We start from the raw sequence: 17,079 nt of genomic DNA, 5'->3' as shown, positions 1-17,079 counted from the left end.
TTGAGACCATCACATAAAGTCTTAATCGATACAGACTTAACTGCCCTAGCATTGCCAGGAGATCGGAACTTCACTTATCACCGCCACACTTATCAGTTTGACTTTGGCCCTCATCGTATTTCCCGTACACATAGTCAGTCATGCACACATCAAAGATTTTACTCTGCCTCTCTGATGAGGTGATCGGTAATCCATATAAGTTTATGATGCCTTTATTGCATTGATCTTCAACACACTGGGTCTTTGCTACAGTCTAAAACTGTGGTTCTCAAGTGTTTAGCACTGGGACCCACTTTTTAGAATGAGAATCTTTCGGGACCCACTGGAAGTGATGTTATGACTGGAAGTGACATCACCAAGCAGGAAAATTTTTAACAATCCTAGGCTGCAATCCTACCCACACTTACCCAGGAGTAAGTCCCATTTCCTATCATTGTTTAAAGCATATATATAGTGGCCTGTTAAAGTACAGATCTGCAACTTTTTTCCAAATGCTGTCATATATATATGGTAGCATGAAGGCTAATATATTAAAATTAGACCATTAAAATGAGTGGGGGGCCCACCTGAAGTTGGCTTGTGACCCACCTAGTGGTTCCCAACCCACAGTTTGAGAAACATTGGTCTAAAATGATCACCCCCCCCTCCCAGGAGAAATTCCATGGAACTTAAATTCAGACCCCCCCCCCCATTTTTCAAGCAAGTTTTAAGTTGCTCAAGGTAAAGATCTCTCTCTGCTTTAGTGGGGAAGGAGACTTAAGAAAGGGAGCAGTTTTGCTCCTGAAAATTAGCTCACTCCTCCCTTTGAATACACATCACTCACACATTTGTGCAAACTACAGACTAAAATGGAACATGAGCTGAATACAGCTCCTCCCCCCCCCTGACCTCAGATTTCAGGCTGCTGGGGGCTTGTCCTCCAGTAGCCAATCAGGAGCTAAATCTCATGCATGGCTATGCCTTCTCCTCGTAAGCTATAGCATCATGTTCACCTTTTGCCCACATCTAGTGGGTTTCTTCTGCCTGCGGACAGCCATGGGGAGGAGCTGCTGCCCGGTGCCTTGTGTGGACATCCGAGCAGCTCCTCCCGTATTGAAGAGACAGGCAAGGAAAGGGGGGGTACCACCACCCCCCAATGCCACACTATGGCATGCAATGCTTACATTTAATGTGCTAACAGCAAGCGGGGGCTGATCCCTATTAGAAGTGCCAAGAACTCCAGCATTGCAGTCCTGTTTCCAGGGAGGATTCTTGCCAGGACTTTTCTTTGCAGCCCCCCCCCCAAAAAAAAACCCCCCACATGAACAGAGAAAAAGAAACAGCTTTTTAAAACCCATTTGTTTTCCCCCAAAACGCATGCCCCAGACAGTTAGGCGAGATCCCACACAGTGACAAATTTAGAAACAAACCAACTGTTATCAGAGATCAGCACTTAAAATGCAAGGCATGTTTTAAGCAAGTTTAAGTTGCACAGAGTCTCCGAGCCTCTGGCACACTCCCACAGAAGGCAAACTAGTGCAAGATGCTCACTTCTGGTCCCCATACAGAAGCTTAGCTTCAGTACATACAAATGAAACAATCACACACACACACACACACACACACACAAATTCCCCAGTCTCCATCTTTCTCTTCCCCACCCTCCTTTTTTCAGAATCTTGATCGTAAGCCCCTCAGGACATAGACCCAGGTTCTCATTCTATGGCAAGTGCCATCACACACCTATGGTGGTATTTAAATAATTTTGAGCTCAAATATCAGACATTGCAGCGGCCCACCTTAAGGCAGCTCCTCATTATGGAGGAGCTCATGCGTTATGGCTGTAATCTTAATTGCACTTACCAGAGAGTACATCGCATTGAACACAATGGAACCAACTCCTGAGTAAATGCGCTGCTATTTGAGAATTGACAGTTGGGAAGTTCCTGCTTTGTTCCTTTGATTTATTTTTAAATGCATCTTCTGTAAGAATGCTTTTTTTGCATATAAATTAGTTGCCTGAAAAATATCAGAAGATTCATCTGGGCAGAGAAAAGGAGAGAAAGTGAAGGAATGTGCTTGAGAAGATTGCTTCTTATTGCTGTGTAGCGCGTTTTCACATATCCATACCTGTCAGCTAATTATACCCATATTGCAGGTGGGGAAGACGGAGGCCGAGAGGGAATGGCTTGCCAAAGGCCACAGAGTCAGTTCACTAGCTCTGTGCTGTTTGTCTGGAAGAGGCCAAAGGGGTTCATCACCGTGCATGAAGCTTGACAAATAGAAGAGGACGGATCCCTGCCTCAAGGATCTTATAGTCTAAAGTGGAGTAAAGGGAAGGCAAGTTGAGATAAGGCTGAAGAGGGGAAGAATTGCACATTTGTTTCTGCAACACAAGGCTCGGCTGTGGTGAGAGAATGGAAAGTAAGGGGTTGGGGCAACACTCCATGGAAGGGATGAAGCCTTAGGAAAACATGCCACCACAACCAATGGATATATACCTACTACAGTACACACATCATTTCTACAACTGGCCAAGAATGTTCTGAGAGTTATAAAACAGAGGACCAAGAGCATCAGTACCTTTTGGCGGATGCGAGAGGTAGAAACAAACCACAAATGAAAAACGAAGGCTGGTCAAAAAGCAGTTGTGGGAGAAGGACCAACCCCATGGCATGTAAGGGGTTTCCTCACTCAAAGGCAGGGCGAGAACTTTCTGTAAAGCTCTATAAGCTTCCAAGTTCCGTGCGTGAATGAGCATGTGTCATAGAACCTTCATGTGTGAATTTTCATGTCCATTGTTACATGCATCCTACCCACATCTAGATTGGACTACTGTAACATGAACTATGTAGGGCTGTCCTTGAAGACTGTCTGGAGGATTCTGCTTGTGCAGAATGCATCTGCATTTGTTCTGTTAAGACACTAATGCACTGAAGCCTAGAAAACCCTGTTACATTGGCTACCAGTTTGCAGTCAGACATTGTTAAAGGGGCTAGAATCTTATAGCGAAGCTGCATGTGTGTAACACCCAAGGCATCGCTCTATGTTTCCTTACCACTGGCAACTGACAGGGATTTACAACATGGCCTTTTTTTATTGTGGCACCTTGTCCTTGGAACTCTCTGCCCCAAGAAGCTCAGCATCTCCCCCCCCCCCCCAAAAAAAAACCATTGAACAAAATGCTCAAGCATTTCATTCAACCAAGTTGCATTATCCCCCTCCTGTGTGTGTTTTTGGGGCTGTTCAGCAGTTTGCTGTTTGGGATTTAATTTCATGAACTAATTTAAAATTCATTAATTTCATTCATAATCAGTTTGATATTGTTAGGTGCCTTGGGGGACAGCCTTCAGGGCTCAGAAAAGAGGAGTACAAATACTGGAAAAATACTACATTGCCTCTTGGGCGAGGTTAAATTGCCCAGTGATGCTTTCATAAAATCAAAGGCACATTTTTGGGTGGAAAAACCCCAGAAGACGCCCTCCCCCACTCTCCAACCGGAAACTAAAAACAGACACAGGATCAGCAGGGCCCAGGAGAACGGCAAGGCAGAGGTTGATAACGAATCATTTCATCAATATTTATTGTTGTCTTCGCTCCCAACAATGATCCAGGCCAACTCCCACCGACCCAAGCTGGTCCAAGTGTTCTTTTGTCCAGGAGATCAAAGACGGCTCCATTGTGCCCCGGAGAGCTTTGATGGAGAAGCACAGGGGGCCTAGTGCCCTGCAAATTTATTATTTTAATCCTATCAGTTTCCTCAATTTTGGCATCCTGAAAGAAAGGTGGAAGTCTGCTGGGAAGGAGCAGCCTTCCTTCCCCTATGGAGAGCGCACAGCGGTGTGCTCCTAGCCGGCACGTCCCCGGCTCCTGCTCCAATTCCACACCTTATGAGCAACAACCGTCAGCTCTGCCAGGCTGCCTGCTGGCCTCTTCCTCTCCTCCCACTGCCTCCCCTCTGCGGCAGTCCTTGAGCGAGCCCCTCTGGCACTTGGCATTCAGGGTGCCAGCACCGAGCGCTCGGGCCGTGTGACCACCTCTCCGACGCAGGGGGGAGGGAAAGGAGGAAATGTCAGGCCTTCATTGCACAAGCCAAACAGTGCTAAAAAGGATTTTGACCTCCCCCCCAAAAGGAGACACTTGCAAGTAACCTTGAATGGCCTCCGATGTGGGTAGGGCCTCCTCTCCAGCTCAGATGCTCTCCAAGCTTGGCAAGAGGCACAACAAAGCAGGTTCGGAGACATGTGCATTGCGGCAGAGCACCCAGGAGTCAGAGCCAAAGGACACTTAAAAGAAAGAATAATGACTTGGTCTGTCATCTCTGCTGGGGACAAGGGTGGGGGCTTGAGGAATCCATTCATGGCAGGGTGCGCTCACAGATATTCAATATCTTTGCTCAGATTTTTCAACAAGACATGAAGGATAAAGCCAGCATTAGAGGGCCAGGGTATGAAAAGCTACCTGGACACCCGAGCCAGGCAGCAAGAAGTTAGAAAGAGAAAAAGCCCTCTCAGCATTGTAGAACATGCCACATAGAGAAAGGCTAGATCCCAGTGGCACACATATGTGCAGATCTGCCCAGGTTCTGTTGAAGGACCTCTGTTTGGAGGGTGGATGCCAGCCACAAGAGACCATGTTGGACCTAAAGAAACCAATGGGCCAGCTCAGAAGGAAGAGGAGACTCAAAAGATGGGCTGACCAAAGTCCAGCACTGTACAAGCCCTTTCGGATCAGGCCAAAGGTGGGCACATCAAGCCAACAGCCCTCCTACATTTTGACACCAAAAACTAATATTCCAAAGTAGACTGCCTTGGAAGGAGAAGGTCTTATGTCCTCCTAGCTAACCACTACAAACAGATGTCTCCTCCCAATGCATCTGTTTTCAAAAATCTATGTCAGTGGCCATCACCAGTTCTGGTTGCAGCAAATTAATGACAAGTTGTGGGGTGGGGGAGCTCTTATCTGTCCAGGATCTGCCTCCAGTGAGCATCACTGAGTAATGGCTCAGTTCCTGTATTAGAAAAGGAAGTATTTTTTGTTGCTTATCCCTCCAGCGATAGGGAAAGGTGCAACTGTGAAGCAACTTGTCTTGCTGCTCCAACATTGATCTGGCTCTTTGGACCACCCTAGCTTGCCCCAACCCCAAGGCACAATTTGGTATACGTAAATCACGGCAGGCGTGATACAGGTGAACATACTCCTGGGTTTAAATCCCCAATCAGCAATTCTTAGTCCAGCTGTATAGGATGTTGACTACCAAGTCAGACCCATAGGCTGCAATCCTAACCACAGAACATAGGACTTACTTCTGAGTAGACCTGGTTAGGATTGTGCCCTTAGTCTACCCAGCTCAGTACTGTCCACACTGACTGGCAGTGGCTCTCAAGGGTTTTGGACAGGTGTTTTTTTCCCCAGCCTTGCCTGGAGATGTTGGTTTTGAAGCTAGGACTCTGCAGGTAAAGATACAGCCCTCCCCTGTGCAAGAGTTAATTCTACCCTTTTCATCAACATTTAGCTTTCCTGCCATTCAACCCATCTTCAGGGATGGGGTTAAAAAATCCTCCCCTCTTTCATGGATCCTTTTTTAAACACAAATTCTAAAATGCAACGCTTGTCTCACCCATCTTCTTCCAAGGAGCCCAAAGTGGTGTATAAATGTATCCCTTCCCTCCTTGCAAGGCAGGCTAGACAATCACCACCTTGCAAGGTAGGCTAGACTTTCAGAGAGAGGTAGACTGGGATAGAATTTCCCTACAAGTTCCCTGACTGGGAAGGAAGATTACAGACTCCACAGTTAGACACACTTACCACTATGAAACACTGCCTCTGTGTCCATGCTGAATGTGAAATTAGTCTTTGAAACTCCTTGCCACAGGATGTGGCCTGGATGCCTTTAAAAGGGGATTGGACAAATTTCTGGAGGAAAAGGTCACCACAGTTTACAAGCCATGATGGGTATGTGCAACCTACTGATTTTAGAAGTAGGCTACCTCAGAATGCCAGATGCAAGGGAAGCAGGTATCTTGTTGTCTTGTGTGCTCCTCGAGGTATCTGATGGGCCACTGTGAGACAAGAAGCCAGACCTTTGGCTTGATCCTTTGGCCTGATCCAGCTTCTTATTTTCTTAATGTTATTGTAGAAGCTCAAGTGGGTAGACCAGGCAAGTGGGGCCACACAAACTGACAATTAGCCCATAAACATTTCTACTGCCCCCACAACCCTCACAGCCCCCCCCATCTGTTTTTTGGCACACTAAGATGCCCCAAGGGAATAGCAGAAAAACACCCCATCTATAAACACCCAGTCTGGACCTCATGGAGGAGATCTTTGACTTGCCATAAACAAGCAGCAACTCAGAGATCTGGCAGGAGCCGTGCATTTCAGCATGCTATCTGCAATCATTCATAGGACTACTTGTTCAGAGGGTGGCCTACCACACAGATCTCTTGCTCAAGCCAGACTGGTTTAGCCTGCAGGTCAGACGGGTGGCTTTCTGACAACCATATTGAGTAGCCCTCAGCTCCTTGGAGGATGATAAAATGCACAAGAGACAAAAGAGGGCACCCATTTCATAGATGGAGAAGTGAGGCAGGGAGCAAACTACTGAGAGGTTCACATTAAGATGCAAGGCCCCTGGTTCGGGCCTGGAAAAAAAATTGGTACCACCACGGTTCTGAATGGAAGAACTGCCCTCTGATAGTCTCTTGATCCCATTGTGTGACACACACACACTGGAATGAAATTTGGATGTTTCCTTTCAAAAGGAAACAAACAGATGGGGGAAAGTTCAGAGACTGAAAGCTTCTGTAATCATGACGAAGCAAAAATACAGAAGCCAAGAGAAATGAAAAGCCAGCTGGAGAAACAGATTCAAATTATTTAAATGATAGAACATGTTTTCTAAACGCAAGCCTACGGATTCTTTTAGCTCAGAAGTGGCTCCCACCAAGCCAAAATCAGGGACAAATTTTTAAATCTCTAGCAATTCTTTCCCCCCAAAACTGTTTCTCAAGTGGGAAAGAAAAGATATTGCATGTAAATATAAATATAAATTTTTGTAAATACAAGATGTTGGGGAGCAAATAATTTTGACATTTGACAGCCTCCTTTACAGGGCCAAGAACAGTAATTCACAGCTTCTGCCTCTTGAAGGCTTCCCCAGTTCAAATCTCATCTCTGCCGCTGAGCTCTTTGAACAGTCTTATGCAAACTGTTCTCACCCAGCCTCAGTCTTCTCCATCTGCAATATGGGGATAATTATGCTGACTTACAATAACCCTGTAAACTAAGCACTACATCCAAGATAAATGCACAAGAAGTGTTTTACCACTACAGCCATTATTAAAATCTGAACGCTCACTGGCATATAGTTGTTTAGCCCAAATCAAAGTACTACCCCCCAAAAACCTCAAACGTAACTCCGATACATTCACTCCAAACTCAGTCCTCAAACACGAGAGTCAGATGTTTCAAATTTGAATTTCAACAGGAGACTCTCTGCCAGAGAATATGAAAATAGTCTCCCGTATCCTTCCCCGATAAGATTTATATCAACTGTACTTAAGTCTAGCAATGAAAAAACAATGTTATAATGGGCTAGAGACAGAGAAATAAAACAGAAACTCTAAGAGTTTTCTACTCCCCTACCAGACACATTGCAATTCATAAATCTAGAGCCGGGGTGTTCAAAGCTTTTGGCAGGAGGGCCACATCTTCTCTCAGACACTGTGTCGGGGGCCGGGGGGGGGGGAGAATCAATTTACATTTAAAATTTGAATAAATTTACATAAGTTTACATAAATGAATATATTAAAGATGAACTTATATGAATGAATGTCTTGCAATAGCTCAAGGCCTATAAAAGGCCCTGCACAAAGCAAGGTTGGCCTTTCCTTTGCTGCCACTACTGCATCACAGACGTGAAACAGCAAGCAGTGGAGGGAGCCCTCATCCTACAGCTCACGTGAGAGGTCAAACAGTCACCCTCACACTGAAAGCAGTTGCGTTGGGCTAGTATGGGCTCTAGCAAGTCTCCGGAGGGCCAGAGGCTCATTGGAGACTGGTGGCTCCCTGAGGACTGCATTGGGAGTCCTCAAGGGCCGCAAGTGGCCCCAGGGCTGGGGTTTGGGCACCCCTGATCTAGAGAGATGCAAAAAGATGCACACAGTATTTACCATTATGAGTAAAGCAAAGGGTTTAAGTGACACCTTGTCAGTTCTGGTGTTTCAAAACACAAATGTCTAGTATAGGAAGGAGGGAAAGAATCTTGCAGCACCTTAAAGGCAACATCAAGTTGTTTCAGTGTCAGCTTTCAGAGACCACAGGCCAATTGAGATACGCGAGTGGTTTCCTCCAATGGATGAGTGGGCATGTACAGTTGATGAACATGAGATCTAAGAAGGCAAGGGTTCTCACACTTTTTAGCACCAGGATCCATTCTTTAAAATGACACTATTGGGACTTGCTTAGCTTTACAAGACTTTGGCTGCAATCCTAACCACACTTTCCTGAGAGTATGCCCCACTGAACAAAATAGGATTTACTTCCAAGTAGACCTGGTTAGGATTGTGCCCTTAAACAAATACTGTAAATTAAATATTGCTTGTAAGTAAATAGAAATATTATTTCTTTCTAGATCACCTTTTTTTATTTGCAAAAAAAAACAAACACAAAAAACTTGATCCATTTCTCATGAGGCAGCCCCAATGAATAGCCTCATGGCTTGAGGGGCTTAGTTATGTGACCCAGCTTCATCTGCCTCCACTACCCATCACTGACGGACTTGGGAAAAAATAGCACAGCAGAAAAAAAAGACACTTAGACATTGATCTCTCTGTTTACACAAGCTGGCAAACTTCAGGAGCTCTGCAGGGCAATTAGCAGTTATCTTGCAAAATGCAGGAGCTCAGCTCTTTGTAGGGCAGTTAGCAGCTCTCCGAGTTTTGAATAGCTTCAGGGCTTGAGGCTATTAATTATCTGATCTGATTATCTATCTTAATTATCAATTATCTGGTGGGCAGGACCCACCAGAAATTGGAGCCCCACCCACTAGAAATTGGGTCCTGACCCACAGTTTGAGAAACACTGAACTAAGGTATGGGAAGCAAGCTCATGAGTTTGCAATATTCTAGATGTCTCTGCAGAAGAGTTAAATCATATGCAAAGCAAGAGAAGTGTGTAATTAAACCAGACAGGTTATGGGTACACAGGTAAATGACAAATATCATGAGTCATGGCATTCTTACGAAAGACGTAAAAAGTCACCTGCTACATTTCTCATATGACATGCCACAGTTCTCCAGTGAGCTCAGCCTAGCCCAGTAACAGCTGGCTTGTCCTTTTGAACCTACATTGCTCTTGATGTTATTTATGTGTCGCTCCTTGGTCGCTTCCGCCCAAGATCTTGCTGCACTTTCTACAGTGTCTTCCCATTTCTTTTCCTGATCTGTGCACATCTAAGTATACCCACTGAGGATGTCACCTCATGCAACTGAAAAGTGGACTGTGGTTCCCAAAATCAGACACTAAGAGCAAGTGGCCTTGCTTTCTAGGTGCCATAAGACACTGTGACAGGCTGGCATGCATCTTGCACCCCTGAAAGGTCTATCAGAAATACAAGGTGCTAACAAGCGAGATTTTCAGCCCCATCTAGCAAACTAGTCATTGCTAACTGGCAACTGACACCTGGGATATCGGCCTACCTCAATCTTTCCACAAATGCTGGTGCTGAAACTGGATCCGTCTGCATTTTGCAGCTCATCTATCAAGCTATAGCCCCTTCCTCAAGTGTCCTACAACTACTCCCCTAATTTGAAGCAATTTTTTTACAGTTAGAAAACAGTAAAGAGATGTTCTGGAAAACTGGCTTGCTATGTGTTTTAAAAGGGCAGGGAACCTCTAGCCAGAAAAAGCCTTTTTTAAAACAAATTTGTCAAATCTGTACAGAAAATCCAAATTACTGGTGCCTGCAGGTTTCAATTAATGAGCAATATTAGATAGCCATCTTTTTCCAATCAACTCATATAGTATCATCCATGTGCATCTGTTTTACAAAGAGGAAAAAAGCAGGTCTCTGCCTGAAAGAGATTACAATCAGAAAACTCATGAGTAACAAAAGGAAGAGGATGAAGATGAACAGAGGAAGCATACTGTATTCTATTCATAGACTGAGGTTGAGTATCCAAGGCTTCCTGAAAAGGTAACTTTTCAGATGAGATTGAAGGGTTATATAGCACAGGAGTCCAAGAGGCAACTACAGGTATATAAGGGGCAGTATAGGAGACAGATCAGGGTCATTTGGGTAACAGGGAACCTTCAGAGAGTTGAGGGTGGGAGAGCAAAGATTGTGGGCCAGGGTGTAGTGGGACATGAGCACTGAGAGGTTGAGGCTTAAACGAAGCTTATCCCTTGCTTAAGAGAGTCATTTGTCCAACTAAGAGTCTTAACAAAGGTCACTATCCTACGCAGAGAGTAAATCTCACTGAACCAAGCAGGAATTCCTTGAGTAAACGTGCATAAGCTCCCGCTGCAAGATAAGCTTCTCTGCTCTCAATGGGACTTGGTCACAACTAACTTCAGCTGGTGCTGAGCCCTACTATTCTGGCATTTGGTTCATCATTTTAGCACAGTGCAAAAGAGGCTTCGATTTCAAGATAGCATAGCTGATAAGATACAAGACTAGGCCCAGGGAGACTTGGATTCAAACCCTCACGCACAAGAAATGCAAGCTGAGTTTCTGTCTCCTCAAGCGTAGCCTACTTTACAGGGTCAAGGACAGAATATGGGGCACAGAGATGAGAGTCTTTGGAAGAAGAGCCCACTATAAGACCATCAGAAGTAAATGTGCAGAGATCCAACTGCAGTATGGTATCAGGATATGGACAGGGTCCTAGCCCTGCAACAGACTTGTTGACTTGTACAAGGCAGTCTCTCTCAGCCTCAACTCTCCTTCGTACGGAATGGGAATAAGTGTAACCCACCTTACAGGGCTGTTGTGAAGGCAAATCAACACCACATCCCAGCATGGTGACATCTCTTCACTCCCCATAAAACCATCTTTTCTGTGAAAGTTTTTTCTGAACCTCTTTGTGCCCCCCACCCCGTATCACCAAGTAAAATTCCTAAAAAGCAGAGCTGCCAAGGAAAATTTTTTTCCCATTTCTAGAAACAAACTGTCGGTAAAATTAAAAAAAGGAATCTAATGAATGGGTTTAGTGCACATCAGCCAGAGCCACAGGAGAGTTGCAGTTCAACCTTTTGCAGTGACTGAAAACTGTTTTCCTGGGGCGCATGTTTGCAATTACTGTGAAGGCTTATACACAACTTTTCAATGACTAAAAAGTTCAGAGAGCAAAATAAATGCAGAGATAGCTCCCTGTCCCAGAAAGTTCAGGAAGAAAAAAAAAAAAGATGGCAGCAATCAGATACTAGATGCGATTCTCGCATGCTCTCACTACCAGACACTCCATGATCAATTAAGGGCATCAGAGTTTTCCCTCCAACTCAAAATTTCCAAAACATCACTGCATCCCATTTCAGCACATCGCCTAACACTTCCTCTTTCATCCCTCTGTTGTGGTCCCATCCCCTAGCAAAACTTGGATTGAAAAATGCCTCAAGGTTCAGAACCCATTGCCGTTGTCTTTTGTAAATACCACCTAACAAAACTTGTATCAAAAACAGAAGTGAATGTAAGCACAACAATCAAAAGTTCTACCAAACAAAGCCACAACACAACACCTTCTTTCATGTTATTAAGTTGGGACATTTGAAGCTGCTTCCTACTGAGTTCAACTTTGGTCCATCTAAGCCACTGTCTGCACAGGTCGGCAGCAGCTCTCTAGATCTACAAGTGGGGAAGGTCTTGCTCACCCAGAAAGGGAACCTGTGAACTTCTGCACGCTAAGCCAATGCTCCAGAAATGAGTCACATTACTAGGCTACAAACAGTTTGATCCACAAACCAGTTAAGCCAAGACAAATGAATGCAACATACTTTCCTCTCACAAAACCCTGAGCCACTCCAGCCCAAAGTGCAGGCAACACAGACACATCTTGGAGATTTCCCCAACCAAAAAGTTCAAAGCTGCTTACAAAGCTAAAGAAATAGAAGTGCTCTCTGTCCCCAAAGCGTTCATAATCTGGCTTGATGCAATCCTTGCAACGCCTTAGGGCGGTGGTTTCCAAATTTACCATGGCGCCCTCCATCCACAACACCCTGCTGCACAAATCTCATGCGACGGCAGCACTGCCATTCTTGGCCTAGCAAACCAGAAGAGGCCACATGGCACCCCTTTGAGCACACCACAGCGCACAGTTTGGGAACCACTGCCTTATGGGACTGTTGGATTATCTCCATCCTGCAGATGGGGAAGGCCAAGGCCAAGAACGAGTGACTTGCCCAAGGTTACTTCCTGAGTGCATGGCAGAGAAAAGATTTGAAAGAGGGCATTTACAGCCGTTGAGCCATACCAGCTTATATGTCCAAGCTGCATATAAGAGTTGGCACCTAAAGGCAAAAGGAGTACATGGGTGAGGGGAGCCAAATCACAGCTTGCTACACATCCTCTTAACTAAGTTTATTTCTCATAGCAAGTACAGCCAGGAAGTATAAGGTGACACCCTATTTGCTCTAAAAATTAACTGTCACCAGTTTATTGGAGGATTGGAACAGATTCAGATTTCCACAGATCAGCAGCCATCCATCTCTAATCTCAGCCTTGGGCTACAAACCCAAACACACTTGCTTGGGAGGAAATTGCATGAAACCCAATGGAATTAAACTTCCAAGCAATCATGCATAGGATCAGGGCAGGGGTGTCTAAAGTTTTTTGGCAGGAGGGCCACATCATCTCTCTGACACTGGGTGGGGGAGGGGCAGGGAAAGAAAGAATTAATTTATATTTAAAATTTGAATAAATTTACATAAATGAATATATTAAAGATACACTTATACGTATGAACGAAAGAAGGTCTTGCAATAGCTCAAGGCCTATAAAAGGCCTTGCACATAGCAAGGCTGGCCTTTCCTTTGCTGCCACTACTGCATCACAGACTTGAAACAGCAAGCGGTGGAGGAAGCCCTCATCCCACAGCTCACGCAAAAAGGTCAAACAGTTGCCTTTACGCTGAGAGCAGTTGTGTCGGGCCAGTGCAGGCTGCAACAAATCTCTGGAGGGCCAGAGGCTCATTGGAGACTAGGGGCTCCCTGAGGGCCACATTGAGAGGCCTCAAGGTTTGGGCACCCCTGGATCAGGGCAACAGAGGTCGACTCAAGTGTAGCCACTTGAGTACAGGGAAGAAAACATCCTCCAAGGATTCAGAACAGACCAACTGGAGCACACCACTATCCTACACAGGATTAACAGCTGAAATCTAAGCACCTACTCAGCCAGCGAGATAACATTGCAAGCCTGTTGTGGGTACTGATCTGTCTCCAGTTCTACAGAATCACTGTTCTGCACACCCTCTGAGCTGTAGCAGTCTGTGATGAACAGATGATTGGTCACAAAGGAACAGGGAGCTGGGTTTGAATCTCTTCCCCATTCTAGAGGCTGCAAATCAGCCATGAGCGTATTCCAGGGAGCAGCCCCACTTACTAGGGTGATACAGAGAGTGCCTCTACCTTTAACCATGATGCAGAAGAGGAAATCTGGGCAGGTGTAGCTTCCCTTCCATTTTGAGCTGCATCTGCCCAAATTTCCTCTTCTATGCAGTTAAAGGTAAACGCTCCCTGCCTGTCCCCCTTTGTATCTGGTGAGTGCACCACTTAGGGTGGTAACCCCTACTAACAGGGTAAGAGGCCCTTTTGGGTGCTCCTCTTCTATTTAGCAGGGGGAGAGTAGCTGGCCCTCCTCACCCCCAGCCCAGTGTCTTTTCTAGTGGCTGCCTGCTTTAGCATCTTTTGAGATTGGGAGCCCTTTGGGGTTCACAGGGAGCCACTATGTTAGATGATCTTCTCCGTAAGCCACTTTGTGAACTTGTCACTGAAAAGCAGTATGTCAATATTGATGATAATAATAATACCACTTGCTCCCAAGTAAGATGCTTCGTGGACCCCTTTTGTGACCCAGACATTGTGCATCTTTCTTGAACCCCAGAGGTTCAGAAGCTTCCATGGGCCCCAAATCTGATCTTCCCTCAAACCCATATTTAAATACCCCTCCCCCCCCAAAAAAGATCCACAGCTTAACAGCAGAGATGCTGAACGGACTTGTTTTAGAAGTTTGAGTATATTTTTTTAATCTGGATTTTTTAAAAAGGCTAACTGGCCTCCCCAGATTGTGCATACTTCAAATTTCGCTGTAAGTCAGGGACAATGTCAACTCAAACCAGGTGGAGTAAGTCATTTCCTGGGGGGAGGAGGTGCCCCTTCAGCTCAGACGCCTGCATGCAGGCGGGGACAAACACAGGCTCAAAAATTTCCACTGTGCTCTTCTGCAACCCCGGATCTGAATCTTTGGTTTCAGCTTCCTAGCTCAAACGAGGAAGGGGGGGAAGGGAGAATAGAGAGGAGGATGTAGGGCCAACAGCAACGCAGACACTAATGAGAGCCCAAGCCTAGCCGGGTCTACTCAGGAATAAATCCCATTGCCGCCCATGGGGCTTACTCCCGGGAAAGCGCGTGGCTCGGATCGTAGCCTCGAGGCAGGCGAGAGCCTGGTTGGGCAGCGCCTTTGTTCCTCGCTCCATCCTACTCCCACTCCGGTTCGACTCCGAATTGAAAAAGAAAGAGGTTCGCATGGGATCCGGATCGGATCGCGTTCGCCATGCTCAGGCCGCGATCCCGAAGGCGGTTGTGCCGTACCCCAAGGCGGAATAAAAGTACAGAAAGGAATAAGGGGGGAGGGGAAAAGAGGTCTGTTGAAAGCAGAGTGAACCCACTTCGTTTCCTGGCACCGACTTCGCTTGCCACAAAAGAGCTTTAAGCTCTCCCCGCCCCACTAAAAAAAAAAAATAGAGTCCCACTGAAACCAGTGAGGAGTCAGTGGACGATGGGGGGCGGGAAGGGAGCTTTCAGATAGTGTGCATGCAACCCAATCCTATGCATCAGGTCTACTCTGAAGTCAGTCCCATTATAGGCAAAGGGGTTGACTCCCAGGTAGTGGCGTAGCTTGAGGGGGGCAAAGCGCTAGGTTTTGGAGGGAACCTCCAAGCAGCCCCATCCCTTCGGAGCTACTCCGAAGTCAGTCAGACTTCAGTCAGACTTATGGGCAATAGAGCTTACTCCCAGGCAGTGGCGTAGCTAAAGGGGGGCAAAGCCATAATGGCTCCAAAAGGGAGGGGCCGCTTGGAGGTTCCCTGGAAACCCTAGCGCTTTGCCCCCCTCTAACTACGCCACCAGCCCCAGGTAAACGTGAATAGGATTGCAGCCTAAGCCGACAGAGCTCCATCACAAGACTGTTATCTAGCACGGGAGCCCTCTTACTGCAGACAAGGACTGTGATGATTTAAGGGAGGGAAAATCGCGCAGCAGAAAATCAGCTACATTATTATTGAGTTATTTGCCTTATCCGGTACTATTATGGGATGCTTCCACCTCGATGCAACTGTAGCCTGAGCGAGATGGAGCAAGGAAGCAATGAATGGCTTGAAAGCGGCTTCTGTAACACAGATTCCCCCCCCCCCCGTCCCAATGCGATCACCACTTCCGCGTCTGGCCGCAGGGGGAAGTATCATCCGCCGGAGAGGCTCAAGACCCCAATCCTCTGCCGGTCTACTCAGAAGTCAGTCCCATTCTAGTTAATGGGACTTGCTCCCAGGAAAGTGTGGATAGGATAGCAGCCTGAGAGCCCACTCTTATGCATGTCTATTCAGAAGCAAGTCCCATTATAGTCAATGCGGCTTATTCTCAAGGAAGCGCGAACAGGATGGCAGAGCCCAATCCTATGCGTGTCTACTCAGAAATCAGCCCCATTATAGTCAATGGGGCTTACTCCCAGGGAAGTGTGGCTAGGATGGCAACCTGAAAGCCCAATCCTATGCATGCCTACTCAGAAGTCAGCCCCATTATAGTCAATGGGGCTTACTCCCAGGAAAGTGTGGAGCGGATTGCAGCCCAAGTGCGCTGCCCCTGGCGGGACCAGTGGTACTGCGGCGATCCAAGGACCAGACGCGCGGTGGATGCGCCCCCGCTGCGAGGATGGGAGGTGCTCTGCCCGCAGGGACGCGAGGAGGGAAGTCGCAGCAGCAGCGCGATCGCCCTCGCGGAGAGCCCGCTCACCTTGCCTCCGCCGCCGGACTCCATGGCTGCGAGCCCTGGCCGTGCACTCCGCCTCTCCAAAGGGCGCGAGCTGGTTGGTGGCTGCGCTCTCGCCGGATCCGCTCTTCGGGCTGCGAGATCACCGGGCTGCGGGGCAGATCGGCCCTTCCCGCGGGGTTGCCACCGCGCTGTGCTCCCCCCGGCTGGCTGGCTGGCTGGCTGGCTGGCGTCCAACCTCCCGAGGCGCGCCCGCTCCACTCTCCAAACCCGGCCGGCGCTGCGCTCACTTCTTGCCGGCTCCCAGCGCGTGGAAGAGGCTTATGTGAAAGGCGTGTGTGGGCCCGGCTGCAGCCATTGGCTGGCTGCCCCGGGGGTGTGCCGGGGGTGTGCCCAGCCCGCCTCCTCCTCTTCCTCCTCCCCCAGCCGGCTGCGTGTGGAAGAGCAGGCAGGAGATGGCGAGCCTCAAAGAGCCCGGCTAGACGCGGGGGGGCCGGGCCGGGGGGCTGTCTCCAGAAGCCCAGCAATACAAGCAGAGCCACGGTGGGGAGACCTCCATGCCAGCTGCTGGGGGGGGGGGTGCTGATCATCTATGGTAGCTTACATTATGTTGGCTCCAACCCTGTGCACACTTGCCTGGGATGTACAGCGCAATCCTGGGCAGACGCAAGCCCCACTGTGTTCAATGAGACTTGCTCCCAGGAAAGTAGGTATAGGGCTGTAGCCTCACACAGTGCAATCCTAGGCATGTATACTCAGAAGTAAACCCCACTGAATTCAGTGAGACTTACTCTCAGGTAAGTGTGTATGGGATTGTAGCCTAAGTCGCACTGAAGTGGGGGGGCCCTTCTCCTTCTGAATCAGCCCGCAAGGGGGCATGCACTCTGTGTTTACTCACAGGTA

General features: G+C 47.4%; 1 protein-coding gene across 2 annotated transcripts in view; it reads right to left on the bottom strand.

Moving 5' to 3' along the window:
* SLC2A1 (solute carrier family 2 member 1) overlaps positions 1–16,493 on the bottom strand; it is a 45,735-nt gene extending 29,242 nt beyond the window's left edge. For both annotated transcript variants that reach the window (XM_066637161.1, XM_066637162.1), the window contains exon 1: positions 16,201–16,493. In XM_066637161.1, the coding sequence (XP_066493258.1) occupies positions 16,201–16,224 (24 nt within the window). In that variant the 5' untranslated portion in view covers positions 16,225–16,493. The remainder of the gene's footprint in view (positions 1–16,200) is intronic.
* Between the last annotated feature and the right edge of the window lie 586 nt (positions 16,494–17,079).

Source organism: Tiliqua scincoides, chromosome 9 (genome assembly GCF_035046505.1).
Source record: "Tiliqua scincoides isolate rTilSci1 chromosome 9, rTilSci1.hap2, whole genome shotgun sequence".
In the NCBI taxonomy this organism is placed as follows: Eukaryota; Metazoa; Chordata; class Lepidosauria; order Squamata; family Scincidae; genus Tiliqua; species Tiliqua scincoides.
The sequence above is the reverse complement of the archived record's forward strand: the minus strand, read 5'-3'. Positions and strand labels throughout refer to the sequence as shown.